Source organism: Tachypleus tridentatus, chromosome 10 (assembly GCF_004210375.1).
Source record: "Tachypleus tridentatus isolate NWPU-2018 chromosome 10, ASM421037v1, whole genome shotgun sequence".
NCBI classification, from domain to species: domain Eukaryota; kingdom Metazoa; phylum Arthropoda; class Merostomata; order Xiphosura; family Limulidae; genus Tachypleus; species Tachypleus tridentatus.
Genome location: NC_134834.1, coordinates 25,965,583 through 25,985,781, shown reverse-complemented (window position 1 = coordinate 25,985,781; position 20,199 = coordinate 25,965,583). Strand labels below are relative to the sequence as shown.

The window sequence follows — 20,199 nt, the reverse complement described above, 5'->3', positions numbered from 1 at the left end:
GAACTATTGATGCTACAGTGATTGTTTTTATTCTCGATATCAGTAAGCAGCATACTCATGACAGAAGTAGCTACATAAAGTATTCGATATCGAGGATGGTTGTTTGGCCGAAAAGCTGACCATACGTTTTCTCAACCACATTTGTAGTCTCTTTGTTGATAGGTTACTAACGACTGACATCACGTGATTTTATTCCAAAAACCAGCATTATAAGCCCTCGTTAGTAAAGAAATTAGTTTTTAAATGTTCATTTCATACAAGATCCAAAACGATGTACGTACACATATTATTTATAAAATTCTTAACACTTCCAATAGAAATAACGTTTATCAAAAAAGCCACAATTAAATAATCATCTTCTTATTTGTTTGTCTCGGTTTGTTTATTTGCTTTTTTTAATTTCGCACAAAGCTACTCGAGGGCTGTTTGTGCTAGCCGTCCCTAATTTAGCAGTGTAGGACTAGAGGGAAGGCAGCTAGTCATCACCACCCACCGCCAGCTCTTGGGCTACTCTTTTACCAACGAATAGTGGGATTGACCATCACATTATAACGCCCCCACGGCTGAAAGGACGATCATGTTTGGCGCGACGGGGATGCGAACCCGCGACCTTCAGATTATGAGTCGCACACCTTAACACGCTTGGCCATGCCGGGCCTGTTTGTCTTGGATATTCGAACATAGCTACAGAGAAGCTGGATGCGCTAACTGCACATAGTTTTGAAGTGATAATTTAGAGGAAAGGCAGCTAGGAACCAGCACCCACCGTCAACTCTTAGGCTGCTCTAATCGAAACAGTCACTCATATAACACATCAAGTGGATATCCAATGTTGACAGCTGTTTCTTTTGTTTTTGTGGCAACGGGATGCGTACCACGGATATTCTGATCCACATGCCCATTTTCTTTAAACTCTGATTGCAGTCTTACCTGTTTCACTTGAAATAATACATTTTCTTCATGGAGTCATATACGTAATTTTCCAGTATTTAAATGTTTGTAGGACAATGTAACTTTCATTTTTAATGAAACGAAAGTTTACTTTTTAAAATGGTTATTGAATTGAGCGCTGAGATAAAATTGTTTGCTTATTTTGAATGCTTAAAGTGACAGGGCGTAAATTAAATCTATTTATACAGTTAAAAACTACTTAGATTTAAAGGTATTATCCAACAAATTGTGTTTACGAAACACAGGCTTGGTTTCATTCAAATTGAATATTAATCTTGTAGTTTTTAAAAAGTATATTAAAGTGTTTGAATTAGAGTAGAAAAAAGAATAACCTTCTAAGTTTCATATTTTACCACAACATACATTTTTCATTGTAAAATAGTAAGTAATTAAAGTGAAAAAGATTTTATTAAAAATTTGTTTTATTCAGGCCTGGCATGGCCAGGTGGTTAAGACGCTCGACATGTAATCTGATAATCGCGGGTTCGAATCCCAATCATACCAAATATGCTTGCCATTTCAGCTGTTTGGACGTTATAATGTGACGGTCAATCCCACTATTCGTTGGTAAAAGAGTAGCCCAAGAGTTGGCGGTGGGTGGTGAGGGCTCGCCGCCTTCTCTCTAGTGTTACACTACTAAATTAGAGACAGCTATCGCAGATAGTCCTCGTGTAGCTTTGCGCGAAATTCAAAACCAAAACCAAAATATTTTGTTCAGAACTAGGAATTAAAGCTAGTTTTAATTTATTAGGTATGTTCATCAGTTCTGCTCCATCTTTCAATCGTGAGACATTATAATGCGACAGCTAATTCCATTATTCGTTCGTAAAGAGCATCAAAGCCTTTCACTATAAAATAAGGAACGATTTGCTTTGCGCGAAATACAGCAAGCAAACGTGAGCTCTACCTACTTAAGAAAACTAGGCTAGAATACTACAATAATATTACATTTGAACAAGCTTAGCATGTTTCCGCAATGGAAATAATATATTTTTTAAACTGTTTTAACCTTTATACAAGATGCATAAACACGTAACGAGAGAAATAGACTCACCCGGAATTCTCCTAGCGTTGAAGCATCTACAACTGCGAGGATTTCCAGGTATATACCCATGAAGAAGTCTGCTACGGCCAGATTACAAACCAGGAACCTAGGAACGTCCATTTTGCTGTGACCAAACAGTAGAACAATGACAACGACACCATTACCCAACATGGCGAGAAGAAACACGATCCAGACGCCACACCGCAACGTCCACCAACCAAATAAATCTTCACACGGCATGAAAGGGTCTTGAAAGAAAAGAACCCGGATATTAAACTTCAGATATCTTGTTCAATATAGATTACTCAAAAGCTGAAATATTGCAACGTTGTGATTAAGCGTGCGTGATGCCAAATGAATGATTTTGTGTAAGTAAACAAAAAAGAAAGGTTTTAAGCCTGGATTAGGACATATAAATATTTTCTTTTTGTTAAAAAACCTCAAGATTTAGTTCAGTGTTAGATGTGTTATTTTCATATAGCAAAGCTACACTGTTAAACCCACCGAGGGAATCGAACCCTTGATTTTAGCGTTGTAAATTTGTAGACTTACCGCTGTAGTGTTAGATGACAATATTACTTTAAAATGACATTAAAGAGTTCCTCGAATAGATTTGTGATCAAATAAATTTATTTATCTTGAAACTATTTAGACATTCGATGTTGACGAAAACCCAGCTTTAACTGATTAAACAACTAATTATATCAAACTGCTGGGCCCGGCATGGTCAAGTGTGTTAAGGCGTTTGTCTCCTGATCCGCGGGTCGCGAGTTCAAATCCCAGTCGCACCAAACATGCTCGCCCTTTCAGCCGTGGGGCGTTATAATGTGACGATCAATCCCACTATTCGTTTGTAAAAGAATAGCCCAACAGTTGGCGGTGGGTGGTGATGACTAGCTGCCTTACACTACTAAATTAGGGACGGCTAGCGCAGATAGCCCCCGAGTAGCTTTGCCCAAAATTCAAAACAAACAAACAAATCAAACTGTCGCTTTACTATGTTCTTTTTTTTTTTTCTTATGACAAATACACTTTCAGGTGAAATATTTTCATCTTCAGGTGTTGTACCCTTGTCTGGTGTAGTTGTAGTTTTGTAGTGGTAGTGATGGTGGTAACAAAACAGAGGAGATGATACTTATTGACAGCATTTAGCACACTGTAACGCACAACAGACTCACAGGTGCAGAACGCTGACAGATGAAATAACTATAATTAAATACGGTGTGAATTACAGTGTCAACAGTAATAAAAAACGTAGAGAAAACAATCCTGGTTGAGTATTAGGAATGCACATAATAGGATGAGGGTTATATTAGATTGAGTAACAAAAATATATAAGTGCAGGGTATACTAGATAAAGTAATAATAACTACACACCAGGCTGAGGTATACACTTGATTGGATAACGAGAAAGAAGCGCTTCCTCGCTATTATACACGGACTTGTAGTCTTCAAAATACTCTTCAGCATCCTGAACTACGTCATCAGGGATGCTGTAATCTCGACCTCCCGTTTTCCATAAGTTTTCAAACTCTTCGAAATTAGAAGAGAAATTTCCTGTGGAGAAAGAAATGTTGATAGATCTTTAACTAACACATTTTTTTCTTTAGTTTTAAATTTATCTGTTTGTTTGAAGGTATCACATTGATAAGTAGAAATGATGGGTTCCGTTCTCTTTACATTTTCATAACTGAAGATGTTGTGGTAACGGCCTCGTCTTCTGGCTAAGATCTGGTTTCTTAGCTTGTTAACAAGAGATTCTACCATCCTATGGTGAAATTCTTCCTGATAATAAAGGGCGACGTTGAAAAACCGAAGGTAGGAATAACATTAGTTTAAACAGTGATAGGCAAAAACAGTGGCGTTACAGGTGTTAGCTCTACTGTTCATGAATCAGCCACTAGAAGGCTCTGCAATCTTTTTCTTTTTTTTTGCTATTGAACAGAAAGCTAAACAATGGATTATTGCTTTTGTATCCACCATATTATTGAAAGTTTTATTTTTAGCATTATAGGCTCTCACATTTACCGAGAAACCTAATAAAAGAAAACAGCCACTACATCCTCCTGTGTGAAAATGTGAAGAGAGAACAAAATACAACACCTCGATTGTTGAGTATATATTCACACGAACAAATTAAATATATACTCTGAATTTGATTTAACTATTCTATAAGACACGTGGATGAACATATAAACAGATAAACAAAGATATTCGTTGGCCTCCACTCAGCTTCATAGAAACGTAGTATACTTAGTTTTTAAAACGGAACTTTTATATGCATATAAATCAAGAGAGATAGACAGAATTCTTTGTTTTTATGGTAGTTTTATATAAATCCTGAAATATAGTTATAATTTTTATTGATAATTTAAGTTAATGCGTGTGCGTTTTCTTACAGTAAAAGCTACATCGGACAATCTGCTATATTTTCACCGAGGAAGGATCGAACACTTTATTTTATCGTAGTAACTCTGAAGAGTTCCGCTGTCCCACAGGGGTGCAAATTATGGTTGAAAGATTTGTTAAAGTGTTTTGTTCTTTTAGTTTTACTTGTATGTCAATGGTGGATGCTTAACAAAAAAAAATATTGCATAACTTTTTGTTTCCTTCTCAACTCAAGTAGAAATTCGAAAATTTCTCTCTTACCGTAATTGGGCCAAACATCCGTAAGATTGGTCTTCCAGAAGCTAATGTCCACGTCATCCTTAGATAGCCAAACGATTGTTTCTTGAAGAGAGGAAGGTTTTGGAGTAGGCTTCTGAGTCACTGGAAGGAAAGCGCAGCAGTGATAAGCATACGATAGAGCTAAGGTGTGGACCTGGGGGAAAAACTCTGGGGGCGGAAACTCCTTCAGTTTAGGATTGTTGAAGGTCTTAAGCTGTCTCAAGTTTTGCAGACCTTGGGTGGGAAGCGTAGAAAAGAGGTTGTTTCCGAGGTTCCTTTACAAAACAAAGACTGAAGATAATTCTTCATCAAAAAGGTGGTATAAATCAGTCTTGTTTGTTTATGTTTAAGTCTAAACCCCACAATGTCTTACCTGAGTTGTTTCCACCATTAGAATCAAATTATCATGTCTTCGATATAAGCTCTTCCCCCAAATGTTAAAGCTGAACTAAAAGGTTGGTCAAAACCAATCTTTTTTTGTTTGTCTTTAAGTGCAAAACTACATAATGATCTATTTTCGCTGTGCCTGGGTATCGAACCCTGGTGTTTTCTTTATAATACCTTTAACATTACCCCTGAACTTTAGAATGAATCTTTTATTTATGACTCATCATCTGTATAGCAACTCTTTTGTACACACAATTAAGTTAACACTTGTATAGCAACTGTTCTGTACACACAATTAAGTTAACACTTATAAACAGTTTATTTTCTTCTTGTACGCGATACTTTTATAAGGATATTCTAATATATATATATATATATACGAAGAGATAAAACAATACTAATATATGGTATCAAAGCGTTATATTTCACGTGGTTTTTCACACACCTTACACCTGGAGACAGCTTCAATACATAAACCATAGCGTGCAGTAAAACATTCACAAAGATTGTTTTTGTTTGTTTGTTTTGGAATTTCGCGCAATGCTACTCGAGATATATCCATGCTAACCGTCCCTAATTTAGCAGTGTAAGACTAGAGAGAAGGCAACTAGTCATCACCACCCACCGCCAACTCTTGGGCTACTCTTTTACCGACGAATAGTAAGATTGACCGTCACATTATAACGTCCCCACGGCTGAAAGGGCGAGCATGTTTGGTGCGACCGGGATTCGAACCCGGAACCCTCGGATTACGAGTCGAACGCCTTAACACACTTGGCCATGCGGGGCCATTCATAAAGCACAGCATGACTCTTTCATTTCAGACAGACATATATTTACAGAAGTGTAACCTATCATTATGATAACTATGATGAAACAACTGCGGGTGGTGGTGACTATTTCAACCATATTGTCTGGAGAATCAGAGTATGACTTATTGTAATGTCATTTTACTGTCGACTGTTATGAATCACAGACAATTCGTATAATTTATGTGATACCAAAAATCATTGTTTTACTGAAATTCACACATTTCTCGGAAGTAATTTTGATGTGTAATTCAAACGATTGTGGGCTACATAATTTGCTATCTGTGCTTTGCCCACCACAGGTATCGAAACCCAGTTTCTAGCGTTGCAAGTCTACAGACATACTGTGGGGACTGATTTTAATTAAGTTTTCGTTTTCAGCCACACTTTTTTTAGTTAAAATTATTAAAAAATACCAAAATTTAGATTATTCTGTTTTTTGGTTCCGTTTACTTGAAGTCACAAAATATGTCAGGTAATTTACAAAACAATACAGAGTAAAACAATAACTTACAGATCTCTTAACTGTGGGACTTGAGCAAAAGCGTGGATGTCGATGAACGTAATTCGGTTGTTCTTCAAGTCCCTGAAAGAAGTTAAGTATATGGACCAAAAAAAACATGGACGTCAAACATAAAAAAACACTACAGTTTTTCGCATCATTTAGAAAATCTGGGAAAACGCTGGCAGATATTTAAGTTATGGGTTTCACTGTGGGCAAATTGCCATTATTTCAGGATAGATGTATTTAAACCCTTGTTTTGTTCTTTGTTTCAGAATCTTAAAGCAAATCTATATAAATAGAGAGAGCGTAACTAGTTAATAGAATCTATCGCTAGCTCTTAAGCTACTCTTGTTTAATGGAATTTTAGAATTTATTGTCATTCTAGAAGTGTACTCACGGCTCTAAAGTGCAGCCTGCATTCTTGCGGGAACAGGTTGCAAACCACAAATCATAAGATTCATACTAAGAACATGCACGCTAACCAATATATCAAACCTGATGTATAAAAAGAGACATATCGCAGTATCAAAACCTGATAACATTTTCCGAATAGTAGATATCTTTCTTCATTAATGTTTTGTTTTTGAATTTTGCGCAAAGCTATACGAGGGCTATCTGCGCCAGCCGTCCATAATTTAGCGGTGTAAGACTAAAGGGAAGGCAGCTATTCATCAACACCCACCGCCAACTCTTGCGCTAATCTATTACCAACGAAAAGTGGAATTGACCGTCACATTATAACGTCCCCACGGCTGAAAGAGCGAGCATGTTTGGTGTGACGGGGATTCGAATCCCCGATCCGCGGATTACTAGTCGAGTGCCTTAACCAACTAGCTATGCCGGGCCTCTTCTGTAGTGAACTAAATGGTCATGACTGGAAATTATTCAAAATAACATTTTCGTGTTATTGAATGCTATTAATTAATTAACACATATCTCATTACATACTAAATATTTGAGCGTCAAACAAAACTGAAGAAACTCTTCTGTAGGCTGCCGAAAACAGTTGGATAAAACAATAGCTGTAGGCTACAAGTTTAATGTGTACCGAGAACACATTATAAGTGTGAGAGTACAATTTATAGACATACTAGGCTATGAAAACTGAGTAACTTGGACTTTTGAAGATAATTCACTTAAATATATTTTTCGTTTATTTAATTGGCGACGTACCGAGAGACTGTTTGTTTTCCAACTCAGGAAGAAGTCTGTCACTGTATTACAGTCTACATCAAGAGCGTACTGAATGGGGTATAGTGTTAGTTTAAAACAATATATGCAGACACTTGAATAGATTATATTAAAATGATTTTGAAGAAGCAAATCAACAAGCCACGTGGCACCGCAGCAGATATGGAGTTACTGTGGAACTGAATGTAACAAGCTATACGTTTTGACGTAAGCAGAGTGATGCTACAAGGGAAAAATGTTCAATTTTGGAAATGGTATGTAACAGCCGCGGAATGTAATATTCTTTTAACCAATTTCTGTTGTCAAATCATGAAGCGAGCAAAACAAAACATTCTAAAAACATGAATAAATATTTTCGTCGAAAGTTATTTACAAAACAGCAACTAATCTTTCACACAATACTTATGAATAAAATGCCCGGTATGGCCAGGCGATTAAGGCACTCGACTTGTAGTCCGAGGATCGCAGGTTCGAATCCCCGTCACACCAAACATACTAGCTCTTTTAGCCGTGGGGGCGTTATAATGTGTCGGTCAATCTCACTATTTTTTGATAAACAAGTAGCTAAAGAATTGGCGGTAGGTGGTTATAACTAGCTGCCTTCCCTCTAGTCTTACAATGCTAAATTAGGGACGGCTAGCGCAAATAGACCTCGTGTGGTTTTGCGTGAAATTCATAAACAAACAAACTTAAGTAAAGTTCATGTTTTATTTGACCTACAGGGCTAGAAAAAAGTATTTCAATTAATTAAATAAAACAAGTATTTTTGGATAGATTATTTAGGCAATGTATTCACGATCAGCATACTAGAATGAACAGCTCCTGTCTGTTGTAAAAAACACAAGCGTAGAGGACGACCTTTGGAACGTCTTCCTTCCTGATATGTCACTATACCTTATCTCTTTACAACAGATAGTTGCCGTCTATTCTAGTACACTCATCAAAAGAAACATTTCCTTTCAAGATAATAGTTGCCGTCTATTCTAGTACACTCATCAAAAGAAACATTTTCTTTCAAGATAATAATATTATGTTTGAACGAATTTGGGGAAGTGTGGCACGTTTTAGATCAGGTGGCAAATTCCATTCATAATTCTGTAAGTCTAGTCATAACATATGCAAGAACTGGCTCCAAAAACGCAACCACAAACCAAATTACAAAACTCCTAATACTCACATCACTTGCAAATCCTTTAAGCCTAAGAAAGAAGAGTTGTAAATACGTTCGACAAAGTTGTTTCCAAGGAAAAGATCGATTAGTTTTGTCTGGCTTCTGAACGGCGAATCTTCTAAGGACTGAATATGATTATAACTGAGATCTCTAAAGGACAGGAGAAAAGTTTTTGCTTATCAACCACCCAATTACAACAACAACAGCAAGTTATTTCGTTCGATTACAGTTTTCTCTAAGCGATCATCCATTCATCCGCTTTGATGGCTATTTAGATCCGTGAATCCAAACTGTAGAATTTGACCACATATACGATAATAAAAATGTAAAACGTATGAGGAACAATCCATTGTAAATGTATTTAAACTAAGTTCGATCAAGTGCAGTAAATAGTGTAGGTTACACGATTATATTTGTCTTACTTATCAGTCTTGTTTATTTTTTGTTAATAAGCACAAATTTGCACAACTGGCTCCTTGCTCTGCTCATTTCGGGTAAAGAAACTTAAATTTTGAAGTGGTAAGTCGTGAGATTTGTTACTGAGCCACTATGCTGCTATTTATTATCAGAGAATCTTTGTAAATAGTTCACAATAAGTTAGAGTGAAGAATTAATTACACGGACGTTAACATTTAAAGATAACAAATATTTGAATAAAGAAACAACTCAATAAAAATTCGAACATCACAAAAACTGGCCCGTTAGTCTATTATTTTTTAAACCTAAAACTTTAGAATACAGGAAATGAGATTCGCACTTACAAAAGACGAAGTTTTGTACAGTTTCGCAGTTCCGGAAGTTTTGAAAGTCGGTTAGATTTCAAATCGCTGAAAGAAGATATATACATATATCTGCATTAACTCGCTTCGTTACATCTCAGAGCAACTAGAAAATACAAAATACGAAATAATTGCAAGCTTAATTTACTTAGGTGTCGCCTACTTAAACGTATTTAAGCAAATATTTTTAAGCCTTTCAACTAATAAGAAACTCTTCATAAATCCAGTATTAGAGAAAGAAAAAATAAATAAATAGAGGTTCCTTGTTTCTTATAAGTGCAAAATTACATAATGAGCTGCCTGCACTGTGCCTATCTCAAGGGTTAAGCCCCCAGTATCTTGGCTTTTAAAGCCTGTAAGCCTAAAAGTTAATCATTGTGTAAATGCGTCGAAAAGAGAAGTCGGTTAGTTTTGCCAGACTTCTTAACTGAGATATCGGTGGAAGATTAAGAACTTAACGTGCAGAGCTGTATTTTGGAAGAATTTATGGTAAAATGTCGAGCGACATCGTAGATAGGACAAAAAAAATGCCATTCCATCTGAGTACGTGGAAAGTGTGTTTCCTCATATACCTCTGTATAGTGTTTCAATATTGGTTTTTCTTTCCTTTTTAATCGGGTTTGATAAATGATAATAAATAAAACTGCGGGTTATAACTGACATTATTAGATGAATCATGGTGATTTATGGAAGCTTAAAAGAAATATATATTGAATATTATTTTCTATTCTTCCTGATGTCTTACAGGCTTCTCAGGTGTGGTGTCTGGGTACAAAACCCCGACGGTACATCTTGCAGAAGACCTCTATTTAACAGAAGATGTTCTAACGCTGTGGTACCGCTAAGGTCAGGAAACAGCTTCAAATTGTGGACTTCTCTGAGATACCTGAAAAAGAAAATAACGTCAAGTTCAACAAATGTATTTTCAATAATTTTAATGTTTAGTTTTAAGGTAGTTAGAGCAAGTTTATGGTTATCATTTACATAAATATATATCGTTCTCGTGATTAGTTGCCGTAAAGTAATCGATCACCTGGATCAACTAGCTAGAAGTACTAGTGTACTCATCTAGATTAAAAACATAGTCCTATGGACTTGTTTGCTTTTGAATTTCGCCAAAGCTACACAGTGGCTGTCTGCGTTAGCCATCCCTAATGTATCAGTTCAAGATCAAAGGGGAGGCAGCTAGTTATCAACACCCACCGTTGTTTTGTTTGGCTCCTCTTTTTACTAACAAATAGTGGAATTGACTGATAAATTATAACTATTAAAACGCCCCATGGCTAACAGGGCGAACATATTTGGTGTGAGGGGGGTTCAAAACTAAGACCCTCAGATTGCGAGATAAGCGCCTAACCACCTGAACATGCGGAGCCTCGATTTTTTTGAAGACAGAAGCAGATTAGCAGCCACTATGTAGCATATAAACTAACTGATTATTAGTATCTAGTAATTAAAATTAACAAGTCAGTAGTAATGAAACTTTGATAATAGATTAGGCCATTAACAATGACAACGATTAATTGCGAGTAGCTGAACGTAATATAGGATAATACATGTGGAGCTCAATATAGATATTTTTTTACAGAACTTGTTTTACGAAAAAAACACTTTAACACCAATTACAAAAATATCCTTCGATGCAAGTGGTTTTTTAAACCACTTTATTGTTTCGTATTTCCTTGCAGAACGTGTCGAAACAATTAAAGACTGAGATTAGTTTATTTTTTATATAAGTAAAACAAAGTCAGTGAAACGTTAAAACATATAACTGACTCTGTCTTTTGTTTTAAATGATGCAAAGATTTAAATAAGATGAACACTATTTATTGTATTAATAAAACTATGTAACAAAATGTTTACTTTTTATTGTTCCTGGACAGAAAGTGTTATTTCCCAATTGCTTATGCCTAAAGTGAATGGAAAAGACCTATTTTTCTCTTCAAACTTTACTTTTGTAACCTGGGAGTGTACAACGAAAACGTGATGGGAGACTATATTTGGGGGCTGATACGTGAAAGTGATTTACATTACAGTCGCAAATCTCGGAAAATCTACTCACTTCTAAACATTTTTGTATAACTTTAGTATAAATACATATAAATCTTGATTCATATGTTGTTTTATTCAGACCTTATGTAAATGAAAATGTGCAAATTTGCCCGTTTTTACATAGAAAATATGTTAATTTATAAATTTCATAAATTAAATCCAGGTCACTAAAGCAAAGTTTGAAGGGAATAATGGCCATTTTCTGTACTTTTACAACATAAGTAATTAAGAAATAACACATAGTATCCAGGAACAAAATTTGTGTTACATAGTGTTGTATATCCACATTCGTTTTCTCTAATACTTCAGCCAGACAAAACTTTTCATACGAAATCATCTAAATATCTAATAATTTTTTATCATTTTTTATGATGCTTTTACGAAAGTGAGTGTTATTAAGTGCGCATGTATATAAAGGGCTGTCTGTGTTCTGCCCACCACGGGTATCGAAACTCGGTTTCTAACAGTATAAGTCCGCAGACACACCGTTGTGCCACTGGGAGGCTTACGGAAGGGTAATATTAATGTTGAATTGTATAGAATATAATAACAGTTATTATTTAGTTCTGCCAAACGTAAGGAACAGACGGAACAAAGCACTGATGACGTTAATGACATTAGTTGTTATATATACGTAAAATTAATTATAAGTCATTACCTAGTTCATTAACATAGTGAAACTCTGACATAGTAATGGATAAAACTGTTTATCTTTCTCTTGATATGTTATACACAATATTAACTGATTGAACTTATGTTCGTCGATGTGTACACGGAAGTAATGCAGATAAACCATAATGTTGTATGATACCAATATGCTCACCAGACGTCATTAGTGTAAACTTCATTATAGTGCAGCTTCTCTGTGTTATTTGAATCTATGGTAGCTATCAAGCTGTGTTATTAATGCAAATCATTGCCAATGTCTGTATTGTTTCTGGATTATGTATGTGGCTATCAACAAGCGCTTTTCTTATAGGGAAAGCGGTGATTTCATGATATACGTGTGTGTTTAGGATTCTATTGTATATTAACTCTTATTTTATTATGTGAAAGGTATTTAAAACTTTACATACTCGTAAAGAATAATTTGGTAAACTAAGTACCAAAAATGTTTTCAAAACTAAAATAAAAATAAAATTTCTAAGTTAAAATAATAATAAACGCATCAATAATACAACTCTCAATCGTCTTCGACGCAGTTGAGAATTACAATATTCATAAATTCATTTCAAATCAATTTTTTTTAAAGGAACCTGATACATTACTACTGTGAATTTCTTCCAAATCAAATGCCACTTGCCTTATTGTTAACGTTCAGTATACAAACAGACGTATTGTAAAATAAAGTGTTTGTTTCTTTTATATCTGTCAACACTGGCTTTGTAGACACCGCAGCGTCGGTTGACGTAACGCTCAGTGCAACACACGTGCTCTTTGGAAGATTCATAGCTTGTTTGTTATGAATTTTCTGACAACTCTAGTTGTAACAGTGCCAGTTGACAATAATAGAACTAAAATCAGCTATTCTTGTCATGTGACCGAACAAGAAGTATTGTTCTTTAATATATTTCAATGTGAAACTACAGAATACGTTTATAAATGGTTAAAAAGGGACCGTTTCGTCGTTTATAGTAGCATCACTTTGAAGAAAGTTATTACACCGGTAGTTATTACACAACGTTAAGAAAACAAGACTGAAATCTAACATCATATTTTAACAACTCTAAATTTGCACAAAATCACCATATTTGTATTACCTTGTCTCTTTTTAACACTTCTTATTTTCACATGAATAGTTACCTTAAATTTTGGACACAACAACCACCAGTGTTTAACTACCAATCAGCGCAACGAAACCTCATGAATTCGCTATTTATATCTCAAACTTATGACAAGTATATATATATACTGGTAAATATACGTATTACACGAACAGTTAGTTTCTTACAATTCTTTCAAGTCCGGAAGGTACGAGAAGGCATGTCTTCCCACGTCCACAATGGGGTTACCTCCCATTTCTAACAGGGTCAGCTGTGGGTTGTTTTGAAAGGCGTTGTCAGGTACGTAGGAAATCTGGTTATCCGCAAATGTTCTTATATGGAAAATGTAAAAGAAAACGTAGACTTTATGAGAGCTAGTCCTAAACACGGTTTTGTTATACACAAAAACGAAATTTTTACACTTTACTCGTTTATATTACTATAGACACCTTTATTGTGTGGCAGTTCAAGGGGTTAGTGAGTATATTCCGAGACTATTATTAGAGCAAAGGAAATGAAATGGTTGTGATACGTAACGTGAATTTAACGTAAGGTTCACTTATTTTGACCTTCAAGCTTACATACTGATTTACAAGCTGCTTATTTCCGGTGAAATCTGTATATTACATCGGATTTTGCAATTTTGTGTTTTTGCGTATTACATAACTCAGCGTAAGGGAGAAAAATAAATAATCTCTTTGTTTGTTTTAAATTTCGTGCAAAGTTACACGAGGGCTCTCTGCACCAGCCTTCCCTAATTTTGCAGTGTAAGACTAGAGGGAAGGCAGCTAGTTATCACCACCCACCACCAACTCTTGGGTTTCTCTTTCACCAACGAATTGTGGGATTGGTCGTAACTTTATAATGCCCCAACGGCTGAAAGGGCGAGCATGTTTGGTGTGACGGGTACTCGAACAAGCGACCTTTGGATTACGAGTCGAGTGCCTTAACCACCTGGCCATACCGGTCCAAAAATATATAAACAAAACCATGAATTTTCCATGCAAGTTACGTAGATAATTCCAAATGTAGCTAGTGAAATTTTAACTGTTATATTGATGTTATCTTTGCTTAATTTGTGTGTGTGTCTCGTGTGTTGTTAAGGGTTCCGTAACGTATAAATATGATGTATAAATGGTTCAGAAAAAAATGTATTTGAAAAGTTGACGGACCCCTTAATGGACACCATCGGTAAACGTAGGGTCATTAACTCAGAGAAGTATTGATTTATGTGCAAGTGATAACAAACATTTTGAGAAATGTCTCAGTAAAATATTTTTAGTTGTTACTGTTATAAATGAAGGAAGAAAAATAACGCTTAAAACATGCATAACCTAAGCCTAAAGTCAGCACTTCTCATCAAAACTCCACTTTCTGCCAGATCTTTTTTTTTTTCATTTAACAGTATTTGTTTGTTTTGTTTTTAAATTTCGCACAAAGCTACTAGAGGGCTATCTGTGCTAGCCGTCCCTAATTTGGCAGTGTAAGACTAGAGGGAAAGCAGCTAGTCATCACCACCCACCGCCAACTCTTGGGCTACTCTTTTACCAACGAATAGTGGGATTGACCGTCACATTATAACGCCCCCACGGCTGAAAGGGCGAGCATGTTTGGCGCGACGGGGATGCGAACCGCGACCCTCAGATTACGAGTCGCACGCCTTAACACGCTTGGCCATGCCGGGCCTCATTTAACAGTGTATGCGTTAAATTACTCTAGTATTTCTTGATGACGAGAAACCCACTCGAAATACAAATGTATCTGACAACGGCTGGTATGGGTATTAACACTTTTATTGATAAGGTGACAACAAGACCTTCCTAGGTCATCTTCAGGTTAAGTTTACTCTTTCTTTCGACCTAGGAAGGTCGAAACGTTGTTGTCATCTTATCAATAAAAGTGTTAATACCCATACCAGCCATCCTGAGAAACATTTTTACTCCAGTATTTATTACAAATGAACATGGCGGTACTAAAATATTTATGTAGAAACGGCTGGTATGGGTTGAGAAAATTTTTTTACGCAGAAACAGCCCATACCAGCCGTTTTTACATGTATATTTTTCTCTACAAGAGGGTTTTCTCGTCATCACGGATTATGGCGGTACTCAGCCCGAATAACTGAGGAGGGTCACTGGTAGAGCTGGCTGCCAGGATGCAAAACACTTTGGCCAAAACCAAGATAAGAAATTTGGGTCTAGTAGAACCCGAGCAGCTGAATTAATTTCGAAACAGGATTAACGTTGTATGAAAAGAAAGATTAATGGGAAATCTTACAAGTCTTGTAACATAGGAAGACTGCTTAGTGCTTCTGGTAGAGTTTGGAGTTTGTTGCTGTTTATTTCTCTGTAAAAAATATTAAAAATGATTTGTTAAAAGCGAAACAACAACATGTATATCGATGTTTATTAAAAAAAACCGTGATGGAAAAACTTATATATTAGAAGTTATTTACGACTCATACGCGAGTTACGTAGGGGAAATTACTTGCATTACCTAATAAAAAACAACAAACCAAGTTTAAAATTATCGTATTTTAAAATTGCATATAATTTTATTTTACATAATTCAAGTAACTTGTATGTTCATAGATTATAGAAACAAATTATCGCTTTATCTAACTCATCGATACAGTGTTTTCTTGAAGTTAAGCACAAGGCAGCATAATGGGCTATCTATGCTCTGCCCACCATGGTTACTGAAACGTGGATTCTAGCGATGCAAGCCCGCAGACATGGCGCTTTGTCACTGAGAAGCTACGACATTAGAATAATCTGCTTAATAGCTAATATTCTTCATCCTCACAGTTGATAGCCCAAGATAAGACTAGTTTTTTTACCACAATAAACCTAGATTATCATTATCTAACTTAACCGTACAGAGTGCTTCACTGTGTAACTGGTGTACTTTTTTACAGTTAATAGAATAAGATAAGTTCGTACTTTTTACAACAGAATATTGAGTTTGACTTTCTAGTAATGAATGGCGGAGTGTTTGGACAAATCGCTATGCAGCTGAAGCTTTCCCACCCTTCATTGGCCAAAAAATGTTCACTCAGTTTCTACGGAAACGTTTCGTTTAGATGAAAATTCATATTCACATTTTTTGTTACTTTCTAATTTCTATACAAATATTAAATTTATAGTTGTAAAATGTCACACACGTTAAGATTTAGACTTAATTTTTTGTTTAAGTATCTGACTTGTATTTCCAAGGAGTTGTTGTTGTTTTTTGAATTAAGCACAAAGCTACACAATGGGCGATCTGTGCTCTGCCCACTACGGGTATCGAAACCCGGATTTTAGCGTTGTAAGTCCACAGACACACTGCTGAGCCTTGGGGGACTTTCCAAGGAGAGACTGACCATAACAGCTGTCGGTGTAATTAACGGGACGGACGGTCAGTCATTTCTAATAAATGGGTAACCCGCCGGACTATTAACATAAATCGAAAATAACATCGTTGGTTATCGTAGTAAAATGTTCTGGTTTTTAAGTTCTGCATACGTTTGTTACTTAATTTTAACTCAGATTTGAGCCCCCCCTCCTCCTATAATGTGATAGGGACTGCATAATAGCCAAACACCGGGCCACTTCGATACCCACCATAATTCACTCCCGTATATTTATTTTCATGCTCTTAGGAAGTAAGCTTAGTTACACAGATTTCACACGTAGCAACTCTCGTGTTTTGGTTAATCAACCAGGAAGATAGATGCGTCTACGTTACGAGATTTTTACAGGAACTCAACTTTTTATAGATTTTGGAGCTACTTTCCACGTAATTTCTTCTATAGCTAAGCCTTTTGATGCGGGTGATCGGATACTAGTATGGAATTACATACCTCTACACTTTTACCACCACCAATCTCTGTATTAAGTCTTCTACTATGATAAGTACTATTAAATATATCCACGTGTTCACTACCACAGACCTCTGTATTAAATATATACTATAATAACCAAGTATTGTTAATTGTCGTTCTTTAATGTTTCAGTATTGTTCCCTTCAAACAATGTTGTGCACAATAATACGTAAGTTACATCAGAGGTAATAGGTAGAAACAATAGCCAAATTGTTTTTATATTGTGTTTAGTGCCATTTATCAGATCTTACAACTGACAGCCTGTTATATTTGTTATTGTTCTACCTATTACTTAACTATAATTATCACAAAATAGCTTGGCAAATTACGATTTATAAACCTAGAGAAAATTTTTATTGATGGTAGAACATACGATATGTTTCTACAGAGCATTGGTTTGTATTCTTAAGATATGATCAGTATTAAGCCATAAAAGGTTTATATACTGTTACAATGAAGTATCTAAATAAGACAGACCAACGTTTTGTCGAAACATGATGTTCTACCATCAAGGAAACTCTTCCTTATGTTTACAAATAATTGTTTGCCTACCTATTGTTGTATTAGCCTAAAGCGCTTCGTTACTCAAGCACTGCTGTGACAATGAATTTTTAATACATTGTATTTAAGCTAATTCGGTACACTTATTATATTTTTAACAATTACAACTTTTATTCAGTTTTTCATGGGTTTTACAAAGAATAGTGTAGAGTATTTCAACCATACTATGTCCATCGTATCGATTGCCGAAGATGTGGATACGTCAGACGTAGTCTGATTGAAATACTATTATAAATTGTGATTATTCTTGAAAAACGTCCTAAAGAACTGAATAAAAGATGCAGTTTTAACATTATAGTAGGCCTAATGTTCATATATTAATGCAAGTATAGCTGATTGGAATTTTATAGAGTTAATAATAATTTCTTTCGAGAAAAATATTCTTCCACATCAGACATCCGCGATTATATGCAGATAGTCGAATATTTTAAAACTAATCTAATGCTAAAAGGTCATATTTAGTACTAAGAAAACCCATTTTTTTCTACTTACAAAACTCTAAGGGAATTTAGACCCGTGAAAGCCCTGTTTTGGATTACTTCGATACTGTTCTTCTGAAGTACTCTAGAAACAGAAAACAGAACAAATTCATAAAAACTGCTATAGAGCTCTACTCGCGTGATAAAATGTATTTCTACATAACACTAAGACAAAGTGTCACTACACTGTGGGTGCAAAGCGAGCCTTATAAGTAAACAAATAGAATTTTTTACTTATAATTCTGAAACAAAAAACTTAAAGGATACATTTTTATATAGTTTCAAACTTTACTAATAAAACAAATTTTGAGCTTGTACAAAAAATAGCTGAAACAACATTTATGTTAAAGTCTGCTAATTTGTTGTTAAGCCCAAAGCCACTCAATGAGCTATCTGTACTCTGTTTACTATTATAAGCCCCCGGTTAAAGCTATCATACCTGATTTAATGTTATTAAAAGGTCCAGATAAACAACGTAAATCCATAAAAAAAGAAATATTTTCCTGATTTAAAGGTACGATATACACTATTTTCATATGTAAATAATACAGATTATTTGTTATTAAATACAAAACTGTACATTGGGCTATCAGTGGTGTGCACACCACAGGTATTCAAATCCGGTTTCTAGCTTTGTAAGTCCGTGGAAATACCGCTGTGCCACTGGGAGGACATGGTTTAGTTTGTTTTGAATTTCGCACAAAACTACGCGAGGGCTAACTGCATTAGCCCTCCCTAATTTAGCAGTGTAAGACTAGATGGAAGACAATTAGTCATCACCACCCACCGCAAACTCTTGGGCTACTCTTTTACCAACGAATAGTGGGATTGACCGTCACTTTTTAACGCCCCCACAGCTGAAAGGGCGAGCATGTTAGGTGCGACGGGGATTCGAACACATGACCATCGGATTACGAGTCGAGTACCTCAACCACCTGTGTGTGTGTGTTTTCTTAAAAGCAAAGCCACATCGGTCAATCTGCTATGTCCACCGACAACCTGGGGGAAGTCGTGTAATGGGGAAGTAAAAATAACTCTAATTAAATAATTGGTAAATCGGTGTTTTGTGTTTTTCATAAGTAATTTTTAGGTTTACAAAAGCCTATTAAGTGCATTGGATTAAATTCTCTAAATTGTTTTTGTCTTTCAAAATCTGTAGTGCATAATGGAAGGATCTGCGTATTGTGATAAAAAGTTTAGAAAAAACGACCTTTAGACTTTAGTTATATATAATTTTTCAAAATTTATTTTTACCAACGTTTCTCCTTTGGGGCTTCCTCAGGGTTATAATATACAACTGTCTGATGTTATAACGATTCTAATTAGAACTATACTATATTATAAATATAATATTTGTAATGTATAAACAGAACAAATATAAAATAAATTAGTAACTTATATACATTTGAACGTTTTCAGTTGGTGAGAAGGAGTGATTTGGATCTTTCTCAGGCTGAAAACTTATACGTGAATGACAAAAATTCTGTAATGACAAATCATTTTGAAAATCGATTATTAAGTTTCAAGTATTGTGAGTCGTAAAACGCACGTGACGTCCAAGAATAGGAATATATTAATGAGTTCGTGCAGTCCCTCCCTCTTAGACAGCGGTAAGTCTGCGGATTTGCAACGCTTAAATTAGGGATTCGATTCCCCTCTGTGAACATAGCAGTTAGCCTGACTTAGCTTTATTATACGAAGCCGCCTTTGTATTCGTGCAACTCACAGTTTATTGTTGTTGATATTTGAATTAAGCCCAAAGCTACACAATGGGTTATTTGTGCTCTACCCACGACGGGTATCGAAACCACTGGGGTGCCAGTTTACTGTTAAAGTTAATAAAAAAAACATTTTGTCATTGTTGTATGCATGCAACAAACCTTTTTTAAGAGTTAAACTTATGCAACGCTTGTCTCTAATTATTGTATTCCCGTGTTTATGCAACCTTTATTTTAATATTGTTATACGCAAGCA

General features: G+C 35.5%; 1 protein-coding gene across 2 annotated transcripts in view; it reads right to left on the bottom strand.

Moving 5' to 3' along the window:
- The window catches only part of LOC143228914 (uncharacterized), a 112,056-nt gene that overhangs the window by 10,900 nt on the left and 80,957 nt on the right, over positions 1 to 20,199 (bottom strand). For both annotated transcript variants that reach the window (XM_076460362.1, XM_076460364.1), the window contains 10 exons: positions 18,239 to 18,310; positions 15,598 to 15,666; positions 13,509 to 13,652; positions 10,251 to 10,391; positions 9,488 to 9,553; positions 8,733 to 8,876; positions 6,374 to 6,445; positions 4,646 to 4,938; positions 3,374 to 3,553; positions 2,006 to 2,244 (listed from right to left, as the gene is read on the bottom strand). In XM_076460362.1, coding sequence (XP_076316477.1) covers positions 2,006 to 2,244; positions 3,374 to 3,553; positions 4,646 to 4,938; positions 6,374 to 6,445; positions 8,733 to 8,876; positions 9,488 to 9,553; positions 10,251 to 10,391; positions 13,509 to 13,652; positions 15,598 to 15,666; positions 18,239 to 18,310 — 1,420 coding nt within the window. The remainder of the gene's footprint in view (positions 1 to 2,005; positions 2,245 to 3,373; positions 3,554 to 4,645; positions 4,939 to 6,373; positions 6,446 to 8,732; positions 8,877 to 9,487; positions 9,554 to 10,250; positions 10,392 to 13,508; positions 13,653 to 15,597; positions 15,667 to 18,238; positions 18,311 to 20,199) is intronic.